This window comes from Fomitiporia mediterranea (assembly GCF_000271605.1).
Source record: "Fomitiporia mediterranea MF3/22 unplaced genomic scaffold FOMMEscaffold_10, whole genome shotgun sequence".
Lineage (NCBI taxonomy): Eukaryota > Fungi > Basidiomycota > Agaricomycetes > Hymenochaetales > Hymenochaetaceae > Fomitiporia > Fomitiporia mediterranea.
The window spans coordinates 1140187-1151661 of NW_006760395.1; the positions used below are offsets into that span (position 1 = coordinate 1140187).

The window sequence follows — 11475 nt, forward strand, 5'->3', positions numbered from 1 at the left end:
GTAATGCTGTGCTAGAGTATGTGTTTAACCTTGGAGAGATAAAGACCTTGTCTTCAGGTTTTGTTACCTTTTCCTAACTGACTTAGTACCTACTCCTTCCTGTCCCCTCTCTCTACTAATAGATTGATTACCTATTAGTAATGATTAGAGGTTAATAATACTGAGCTAGAGTTCTTACTAAGCAGGACAACAAAGGTAGCCTAGTTGATCTGGCCAATCTCTAGACTTGTGACCAATAGGGTTTTGTATATAAACTACTCAGTCCCAAGTCTTGAGTTAAGCTTTTCCAAACTTAGTTACTGTATTTTACAATTCCTAACACTTATCTACTAGACAGACATTATATTTTACAGATATTTGTAATCTTAAACAGTTTTACAATGTTGAAAAGGAACTCCTTACTACTGTTAACAGTCTTAAACAACACTACTGTATTGTAAGTGTACTACTTTCTCTCAAGGACTTACTGAACCCAGTTAAAGAGTAAAAAGAGTACTCTAACATAGAAAATCTTGTAAGTGTTAGAGAACTAGAAATTATTAAAAAGATCTGTCAGTGTATAAATAAAGAGTTGGACCTTAATATGTCTAGTAATGATTTAGACAACAATTCTAACATTGAAATTGATGAACCAGAATAAAAACTTACATCAAGAGAAGGACAACAACTTTGTACTCTTTTAGAGAATATATTACTATAGTATACTAAAGTTATATTTACTGTCTATCTTACAAGCTTACTATGTAAATTCTGTAGTAAACTACTTTGTAAAGAGATAGTATCTACTCATCAGACTACTCTTAATAGTATGTAGGGTAATTGTATTTGTATTGACTAAATCTTGTATGTTTTCTTTATTATCTTTTAACACAAAAGCCTTACTCTAATTTTAAATCTATTACTATATATACTTCTTAATATTTAACTCTATTTCTTAGACTGTATAGTAGTATACACAATTGCTATATTATTTCTTAATGTGCACCAATTTTTTTGTCTATACTACATGTTTACAAAGTACAAAAAATTAATATTTTAAATATATATTCAAATATAGTAATTTTTTTCCACACACTTTGTCTTACATATTATTATTAATGTATAAATGTCTGGCTTCTCCAGACATTATGTATTAAGACATATTTGACTGTAAATATAATGTTATACAAGAGTTGGACAAGAATTACAAAACAAATACAAGATTATTTAAGTATTCCAATAACATTACAAGTCATTACAAGTAAGTGGAAATTATTATAACTACTAATATTGTTCTTAATTTCTTAGATACTTGGAAGTTTTTTCTGCCTAACAAGATAAACGTCAGAAAATTGACAAGTCCATTTTCCCACCAACTAAAGTGATCATGTGTGTGTTGGTTTTTACCCATCTTGTTCCACTTTATTGAAGTTTACCTTCTGCTTTTCTCTCTCTCAACATCTCTTACTTTCTTCCTGCCATCTCTCTCCTCTCTCTCATGACTAGCTTCTACTACAGAGTCTACTGTTGTAAGAACAACTTCTTCAATATTTGCTGCCGTGTCCAACACAACCTGCTGCTCTACTGAACAACTGTATTACATTGACCATGTCTGAAGACGCGTGCCATGGGTCACTGCAAGATCGAGACTTCTTTTTAGGGACCCATGCTGGGAAATACCATACCATACCATACCACCCCAATAATGGTGTGTGCATCTCCTTGTCCCTCTCCATCCGCTAGTCTATTTCCATCGTCCCGTTTCTCTTTCCCCTGTGCTATTTTCTCGCGCAATTCAGTTCGCCATACTGACTCCATTTTCTCTCGCGGGCGCTGGTAGCACGAGCGCAACAGCTCAGTAACTCTTCTCAAGGCGAGTTGTGTTCTCAGTTTTTTTGCGACGCTTTGTGCAGGAGCTGCAGTGCTAGTGTGACGCATTGACCGAGTGGCCCCGCTGCGCTGCTGTGCGCTCACTATAATTATTTCGACGGAGGCTAACACTTATTTTTTTTATATCTCCTTCGCTGTCGGCTGAAGGCTGTCGGTAACCACTCTGTGTGCTGTGCTGCGCTGTCTGTCTGTTGCATATTCTTGGCTGGCGCGTCAAAATTGCCCATGGCGTGCAGCGGAAGGACGGGCTGTTCAAGAAGGCATATGAGCTGGGAGTGTTGTGTTCTGTGGACGTAGCAGTGATCATCTTCGGTGCGTTCGAGGCCGTTCTGTCGCGTATCTTGCGTCCCTGTTCTCACACACCTGCCTGCTCTATTTTTGGAACACTATCTTCCTGCTCGATGTCAACGGCGGCATGTCGATTCCCTTCTTCGTCTGACGCGCCCTGACAGCCCCGGGTGCAACTCCCGATGCCGATGGCCGATAACACCAATGATGACGACGCCGCTGCAGAGGAACGGGCTGGCCACCATGTGAAACTGCATGAGTACTGCTCGACCGACGTCGACAACATGGTCCAACGACACATCCATGTGCGTACATGTCTTTCGTGTTTCCTTTCTTTGCCATGCACCCCGCCTGCTGGTCACCGCAGCTGGCCCCTTTCTCCTAGTCTTCACGCCAGCTATTGACTCATTATTTTATCCCTATTTCTTTTTACATTTTATTTTGTTTACTTCGTGTGACTGCTTGCTGACACTCGTCTGCTCGTCTCGCACTCTCCCTTGTGGACTTTACTGTGGCCCCCCAAACGAACTGTGTGATGTGTGATGTGATGCAATGCCGCCCATGGACGCATCGACCCCTGTATGTCCGATGATCGCCCCAATGCACTCTCTCATATCGCCCCCTGCGCTAAATTGCGGTCACCACAGTCTATCTATCCATCCTCTCTCGCTACCGTTCTTCTGCTCCTGCCCCCCGCACCCGGCCACACATCTCGCCTGCATTGTGTTTCACTACACAGCCTTCGCGGGCTTCCTTGGTCCCTCACAACGCCCGCTCGCACTTCCCGTTACTATCACCTCCACGGTCTGTCCGATCGGCGCGCTTCCTGTCCCCCTATCCATACATCACACGTCCGGTTCAGTCGACCTGTATTGCTGTAATGTTCTGGCATGGCTTTTTCTCACTAGTTTGACAGAGAACAAGAATCTAAGCATCTGGCCGACTTTAGCAAGCAACCAGACAATGGCACTCACGATGACAATGACAATGATGATGAAGGTCTAAGGCCCTCAGGCTCTGGAGGTGCTTCTTCAGCTAGACAGGCTAGTGGATCTTCCAGAGGGATTATGAGAGGCAATGCAGGTATGAGTGGAAGAAATAAGGGTGGTACAGGATTTAATAGTAGTTTTAGTAAATACTTTTGCCTGTAATTATTTACTCAAGTATAATATATTTGTTTTCTAATTCAATAATGATAAAAAAGAATGATTATTGTAGGAAGCATTTATTGTTCAAGCAACTCTGGTAAGAGCTTGTATTCTCACTCAAGTCTTGTATACTCTGACAATTTATAAAAGTATTGTGAATTTTAGAAGTCTTACAGACCTTCTAAAGATACATCTTAGTAGCAGATGCCAATGTAATGATTATTGACAGACTTCTATATCTTTTATATATTATAGTTATTAGAATGACATACAATGTATTGTCAGACTACATCTAATTTTGTGATGTACCCAAGATGTCCCCCTGCAGCAGCACCTCTGTGCCTGTTTCTGACACAATGAACAGCCTTGCCACAGGGGGCTCAAATTCTGTTCAATCTAACAGTGTAGTAACACTCAGTCAATGGCCTTGTTGGTGAATCATGATTCACTGCAAGTGTTGGAGAGAATGGTGCCAGACTCTACATTCCTTGCTCAGATTCAAGGTGGTGTGTTCATTTCAGAGGGGGAAGGGTATAAAGGGATTTGGTTCATGTCCAGTAACTGAGTGTCTTGTCAGTTTTCTCATTGATTACTGTTATCCTTCCCAGCCACTTCCCACCCTTTACCTCTTAGTTCTCAAATAACAGAGATGAAATTTGACAAGAGGCTTGTATTGTTGCTGGCCTTAGCATCAACAAGCACAGTGCTCCCCTTTAAACAGTGGTCCACTGCTGAAATAGCTGGTATGCCATTTAGTCCTACTTCTCTCAACAGAGTATATTTATCATTATTTGGTATAGATTACATTGTTCTCAACTTTGCTTTAACACTTGAACATCTTGAGGTAGCATTCTATCAGGAAGGTCTAGCACTCTTTAACGAGTCAGCTTTTGAGAGTGCTGGACTACCAAGCTTTGTGTGTGGACAGATCATACAAATAAGCAAAAATGAACAAGAACATGAATGTGTCTTGACAGAAACTGTCAGCAACAGTGTAGAGGGGACCCAAAGGCTCAGCAAGGGGACCCAGGCTACAACTATCCTACACAACAGAAATACAGAATACAAGCACTAGAACATAGTCAGAACTTGCAGAACAGGCAGAGAGAGAGAGTGAGACAAGAGTAGAGTATATAGAGTGAGCCTAAGAGTACAGGACTACCTAGAGTAGACAAGATCAAGACTACAGGACTAGTCTGATCTTGTATGCCTATATATACTAAACTACACAAGAGTATACAGGGAGTATGAGCTACTAAGAATGATAAGCCATGAAGAATGAAAGAAAGGAATGTCAAAGATAAAGGTACAAAGAATGAAGGGATGGACAAAGGGTAAGAGACTATAGAATGAACAGAGAATGAAGGAGTGGTCAAAGGAATGGAATGATGAAGTAAGGAAGGGTAGTAGTAAGAGTCAGTATACATATAGTTCATAGACAGCACCCCTAAGGGACAGAAGTCCTGAGTTCCAGTACAGAAGGGTGTAGAACCCTTAGAACTAAAGGTAAGAGAGTAGAGAATTGTAACATCACCCCCCCTCTAAAACCAATCATCCTGATTGGTGAACATAGGGCTTGGTTAGTAGCTCAGGTATAGGTTAGAATAGTAAGGCTTGGAAATCTGTAAGGCTGAGTTTGTACAGAGTACTAGGATGAAGCTGATAGAAGTCTTAGATTGCCTTAGGAGTATGAGTGAGGTTCTCAGCAGGTTCCCAAGTATGCTCCTCAACTGGGTACCCTTTCTAGTAAACAAGGAATTTGAGTTTTCTGTACAGTAACTTAGCATCTACTATGTACTCTACTTTGTATTCTGGTTCAGAACCAATGAGTTCTGGTAGAGACAGAGGGGGTCTTTGTTACAAAGGAAAATCAGGATCATAGTACTGAGACAATAGAACCTTATTGAACACTGGGTGTATGTGCTTCTATGTTGCTAGAAGTTGGAGTTTGTAGGCAGAGGCACCAACCTTCTTTTCAATGATGAAGGGTCTGAAGCACTTGTTGTCCAACTTCTTTATTAGGTAATCCAAGGTCAGATTAGTGGCTTCTAGTATAACCTTATCACCAGGCTGGTAATCCTTGGCTGTAGACCTCTTCTAATCATAGTTCTACTTTATGACCTACACTACCTTCTCTAAAAGAGCTTGTGTGTCCTCCCTGGTTCTGTACATCTGTTCCACAAAGTCTGTTATAGATTCAGAACTACTGTTCTGGTTTAGAACTGTCCCCTAGTACAGATGTCTCTCATGATTGAGGAAGAACAGGGACTGTTCTGTTGTAGAGTGTTACTAGTTATTGTGTACAAATTCTGCTAGAGCTAACCATTCAGACTAGTCTAACTACTAATGATTGATGAACATCTAGAGATAGAGCTCAATCTCCTGATTGACTCACTCAGTTTGACTATTAGTCTGTAGGTAATATGTAGTAGAAGGGTTCCCTTGAATTCTGAGAAGCACATACAAGTCCTACATGAATTTTGACTTGAATTGTAGTCTACAATTGTGAATGAGCTTCTGAGGGAGTCTGTACAACCAGAAGACATGATTCTAATAAATGTGTACTATACCTTCAGAAGTGAGTTCTGTTTAGGTTGGAACTGTATGGACTTACTTAGAGAATTAGTTGACAATTATACAGATAATGTTGTAACCCTAAGACTCAGGTAGCTTACTAATCAGGTTCACTGAGACTTCTTCCTAAGAGTGATCCAGGATCTAATGTGGATGTAAGAGAGCCTGAACCCTTGTCTAGTAGACTTTAGTCTGTTAGTATGTATTGTAACCAGTCATGTACTTCAGGATTTCCCTCTACATTCTAGGCTACTAGTAGTTCTGAGTAATGAGTTCCTGTGTTTTGTGTCAGCCTAAATGTTCTACAGTTGGATTGTTGTAATGAGCTCAGACAATGTCCTCCTACAGCTTCTGATCCTTCAGAATGTACAGTCAGCCTTCCTAGTAAACCTGTCCATCCTTATCCTCCTCCTAATCCCTAGCCTGCTTTTCCAGCTACTTTACTACAACCTGGTCCTGTGTGTGTTTCAGAGCTTACTATATACAGACAACAAAGTCAACATCCTTGGATTTGAGTCAGATCTCTTGGATTGTCTTGGATGTGAAACAGGAATTGTTTAGGAGAACAAGATTTTTGTTATCATTCTCCCCCCTTTCATAACCTGCTTGTCTTGAGAGTAAATCAGTTTTCATCATTTGTATTCTGAGTTTGTAGGTTAGCACAAAGTTGTAGTCTTACAGTTTTAACATCTAGCAGGCTTGGTAGTAGTTGAGCTTCTGAAGTGCCTGGAAGTATTAAAGATTAAGGTGATCACTCTAAATCTCAAACTTCTGTACAGTACTAAGGAGATATTAACACTACTCCTCTAAGGAACAGACAATTACAAGGAGTTTCTTATTATAGATAGGGTAGTTCTGTTCTGTTACAGAGAGGGATTCTGATCAGAACACTATCAGACACTACTTTCTATTAATGAACTGGGACAGTACTACTCTATTCACAAAGTTGGAAGAGTTGGCTTCAACTCAGAACTTGTCCACAACTGTTAGAACTGCTAATACAGGCTTACTAGTGATGGCCTGCTTGAGGGACTCAAACACAGACTGTTACTGATCATCCTATTACTAAGGAACATCCTTACTAGTGAGATTGTGAAGGGGCTGGGCAATAGTACTAAAGCCTCAAATGAAGTATTAGTAGTAGTTTGCAAACCTAAGGAACACTTAGACCTGTTTCAGGTTCTAAGGTTGTAACCAGTTCCAAACTATAGTTACCTTTGCTGGATCCATACAGACCTCTCCTCCACCAATTACAAAGCCTAGATAATCTACTGACTCCTACACAAAAGAGTACTTTGCTTCTTAGAGAAACAGTTTATTATCTTAGAGCTGTTGTAGAACTACTCAGATTAGTCAGTAATAGTGTTTGACTGTCTGGGTGAAGATCAGAATGTTGTCCAGATACACACTAACATGCTCTGAGTCAATCAGATCTGTGAGAATGTGATTCATGAATGACTAGAACATTGTAGGCAAGTTAGTTAGTCTGAAGAACATTACAGTTGGTTCATACAGTCTGTAATTGGTTCAGAACACAGCCTTCTACTCATCTCTGTCTCAGATCTGAATATTATTGTACCTCTATCAAACATCCAACTTAGTGAAAACCCTGAATGTATGTGTCTTATTAATGAGCTCCTGAATCAGGAGGAGCAGGTACTTGTTTTTGACAGTACTCTCATTAAGATAATAATAATTCTAGACTGGGTAGAACTTCCTATCTTTCTTTTTGACAAAGAAGAAAGGGGAGACTATAGGGGACTTTAAGGGTTGGATCTAGCTGTTCCAAAGATTTTCCTGAAGGAACTCATCAAGCACCTCCTACTTGTCTCTGTTGAGTAGGTAGACCTTACAATCCTTAGGTTGGAAACCCTTAGTCAATTCAATTACATAGTTCTAGAGACAGTGTTTAGGAAGCTAGTCAAATTCCTCTTTACTAAAGACTTTAGGGAACTCTCAGACAAAATCTGGCAGGCTGGGTCTATGTACATTCTAGAGTAGAGTTGTTCTGAGAGGGTTCTAGACTAGTTCTGTCTCAGACATTCTTCAGATTAACTCTGTTCCACCTTGACTAGAATATGTATCTACATATTTATCCTAGTTAAAGAAGAACAACTGGTCACCTTCATCAGAACTGTCAGTAACATTAGAAGTGTTTGTATCCACTTAGAACAGTAGTATAAGGTAGCTACAAGACTCAGGACACTGATTGAATGTAAGTGTCTACTCTAACCAGTCAATAGTAGGGTTGTGAGCCTTAAGCCATTTGAATCTGATGAAGACATCTGTCTTTCTAAGGTTAGTGACTCTGAACTCAATACTTTCCTCATAATCCTGAATAGTCATCTGTAGTTGGACAAACTTAGTAATCTGACTATTCTGGTTTAGGGTTCTGTCTGTATTGTATACTAGGATTGGAAGTAGAACACATTAAGTAGGGAGGTAGTGTTCCTACACAAAAGCCTTATTAATACACAAACTAGTGTATCTACTGTCTACCAGAGCTGTTGTTCAGATCTGGGGGGATCCTGAGAAGGGAGCTAAGAGGATGAGGACTTAGAGCTAGTACTTAGAATGTTCTTGGATGAACTACTACTTGTTCTGAAGGGAATGTACAGCTTACACAGCCTTATTGTCTAAGAGGGTGAGTATATGTACTAACATTTCCTCATTAACCTCTCTCTTTCAACAAGGACAGACTCATGTCCTCAGCTGTGAACTTAGCTGAGACCATCCCTACTTAATACTATAGACAAACCACTAAGTAGTAAACAGGGCTGGGTAGTGTTCTGAATGTTCTAGAATCTTAGAATGTAGAAGTAGTAAGTCAGATTGTACAGATTTAGACTCAGATAAAGTGTAAAGAGAAGAATCAAAAGAATCAGAAGAAATAGGAGAACTATCTACTTTTGTTTTCAACTTTTTTCTTTCTAATAAATAATTTTATTGATTTATTTTTTCTACTTTTTCTACTTTTTCTACTTTTCTTACTTTATTTACTTCTAATCCTACAGTGTCTATTGAATCAAAAGTAGTCATTAAAAAATCTGAGTCATAGCCCTTCAGTACTACATTCACTGTTGGGCCTCTACAAAATCCTAGAGTATATAGTTAGGGTCTAAGAGTTCTGAGGTGACTTCCAGATTTACAGAAAAGGCTTCTCACTACAAATCCTGCTTGTCACTTGTCATCACTCTAATAACCTGACAGATATACTATTGTTTCTACAGACAGTCCTTAATCTGGTGCCCTGACTTTCTGTAGGCAAAGTATACTCCTCACTTTCAGGCTTCTCTAATGTCTATTAGAACAGATTGATTGTAAATTACAGACAGATCAATCTAAGGGCTCAGAACTGTCAGAGCTAGACACATGTACAAGCATTCTGTACAGACTTGATACATCTGAGTTACAGCTTGGTTGAAGGAAATAGTGTGTGTCTTCCACTCAGTGTAGGTGACCAGTTCTAGTATCATTCTGAGGATCTTATTAACCAGTTCTAAGTAAAGAGCTTTTTTAAGTATTCTGATAAGAACATTATTGAACCTGAGTACAAATCCTGCCTTCCAGGCCAGGATATTGAACTCCTGAAAGAAGGCATCAGTAGAATGTTTGCCCTGTCACAGAGACACAAGCTTGTTCTGTACATTGTACTTCTTATTCAAATTAATGAAGGAAGTACAGAGCTGTCCTATGAATTCTGAATACAACTTGTTGTTCTAAAGTTGAATCAGGCTTCCAATCTAATAGCCTTTGATCCAGTTCTAGGCCCAGGTAGCTGTGTTGCCTTCCTTTATAAAGGAGAGGACAAATAGGATGTGATTAAGATCTAAGAATAGATTGGTCAAAGTAGTAGCCACATATAGTTTGACTTAGTACTGGAAGTCCTCAAAGTACTGCCTATTAAAGTCTAAAGGGCAGGCTACATACACTTTCTTTCTGGAACAGGTTGTGACTTCTGGAACAATTGGAACAGGTTCTGAAGGGGCTGAGAGCACATAGTTGGTAAAGGCCTCTTAGATAGAGGTCTGTATGTATTAAGCTAGTTCTGCTTGTAACTGCTGATCCAGTAGGACAGTAAGGGTAGCAGTTGACATAGTAGGGTCCATGTCTACACTACAAAGGGATCAGCACTAAACTAAAAGGGGTAATGAATAGAAGAAGGGTGGCAAAAGTTTAAAAGGGTTTAGAAAGTTTAAAATTTAAAAATGTAAAAGGGTTGGGACAAAGAAAAGAGATTGACACAACAGTGAGTACTAATGCTTGAAATGTAGGAGAGTTGTAGGGTGGTAATAGGTAGTCTTGATCTGATGTCAGCAACAGTGTAGAGGGGACCTGAAGGCTCAGTAAGGGGACCTAGGCTACAACTATCCTACACAACAGAAATACAGAATACAAGTACTAGAACATAGTTAGAACTTGCAGAACAGGCAGAGAGAGAGAGTGAGACAAGAGTAGAGTATATAGAGTGAGCCTAAGAGTACAGGACTACTTAGAGTAGACAAGATCAAGACTACAGGACCAGTCTGATCTTGTATGCCTATATATACTAAACTACACAAGAGCACTCAGGGAGTATGAGCTACTAAGAATGATAAGCTACAAAGAATGAAAGAAAGGAATGTTAAAGATAAAGGTACAAAGAATGAAGGGATGGACAAAGGGTAAGAGACTATAGAATGAACAGAGAATGAAGGAGTGGTCAAAGGAATGGAATGATAAAGTAAGGAAGGGTAGTAGTAAGAGTTAGTATGTATATAGTCTATAGACAGTGCCCCTGAGGGACAGAAGTCCCAAGTTCCAGTACAGAAGGGTGTGGAACCCTTGGAACTGAAGGTAAGAGAGTAGAGAATTGTAACAGAAACCTTAGAACTAAATGCAACACAGTCATGTACATACTCTTTGTGAGTCCCAGTATTATACTATGTGTGTATGAATGTATTAAGCAAACCTTCTTACAGTCTACTAACAGACATAAATTCATTTGTTACTTTGAGCACAACATTCAAAGGTGTTAGTACTACTGTCTATACTAGTGTAGCAAACTTGCTGTCTGATAGTGCTCCACACCATAGTGTAATTTACAGATACACTTACAGTGTATACACTTACACACTGTATTGTAAGAGAAATTTCTAGCTGAAAATACAGGTATATATTTACACACATATGTGTATACTATGAGTAAAAAATTTCTGTATACACTGTATACAAGTATACAGTATTACTAAGCATATTCTCTAATTAAATACTAAGTTTGAGTTTCTAAACCTTATTTACTTTACTTATTTATATACCAAATCATTTTAATACTATATAACAACCTTGTTTAACTTAAAAAGTACTAGTATGAGTACTATGGTTAGTATGGTTACTACAGTACATCACATAAAGGTTTAGAGCTGTCACATAATATTAACTCACAACACTCAACTGTCTTATTTCTGTGTGTAAACAGTACTACAGGCATCACGAAAAAGTTGCAACAAATGTAATTAATAATAGCAAATGTAATGTAATAATGTACTTATATATCAATTACACTTCAAAATTATAATTATACTTTGCTTGTAATTGAAATGTAACAACTGTATAT

The 11475-nt window shown here is 39.0% G+C and overlaps 3 protein-coding genes across 3 annotated transcripts in view; 2 read left to right on the forward strand and 1 right to left on the reverse strand.

Annotated features, from left to right (window-relative positions):
- Positions 1–1635: 1635 nt before the first annotated feature.
- Positions 1636–2443, reverse strand: FOMMEDRAFT_159697 (uncharacterized protein; the record flags this gene model as incomplete). Its single annotated transcript, XM_007269484.1, has 2 exons — positions 1636–1952; positions 2233–2443. 2 exons carry the CDS (start codon positions 2441–2443, stop codon positions 1636–1638), a joined length of 528 nt encoding a protein of 175 aa, XP_007269546.1.
- Positions 2444–2718: 275 nt separating this feature from the next.
- FOMMEDRAFT_159698 (uncharacterized protein) lies at positions 2719–3308 on the forward strand (the record flags this gene model as incomplete). Its single annotated transcript, XM_007269485.1, has 2 exons — positions 2719–3026; positions 3074–3308. The coding sequence occupies 2 exons, from the start codon at positions 2719–2721 to the stop codon at positions 3306–3308; spliced, it is 543 nt and encodes a 180-aa protein (XP_007269547.1).
- A 742-nt stretch (positions 3309–4050) lies between these two features.
- Positions 4051–11475, forward strand: part of FOMMEDRAFT_92122 (uncharacterized protein) — a gene marked incomplete at both ends in the record, with an annotated part of 25510 nt that continues 18085 nt past the window's right edge. The window contains 3 exons of the mRNA XM_007269486.1: positions 4051–4297; positions 10750–10783; positions 10841–10979. Coding sequence (XP_007269548.1) covers positions 4051–4297; positions 10750–10783; positions 10841–10979 — 420 coding nt within the window. The remainder of the gene's footprint in view (positions 4298–10749; positions 10784–10840; positions 10980–11475) is intronic.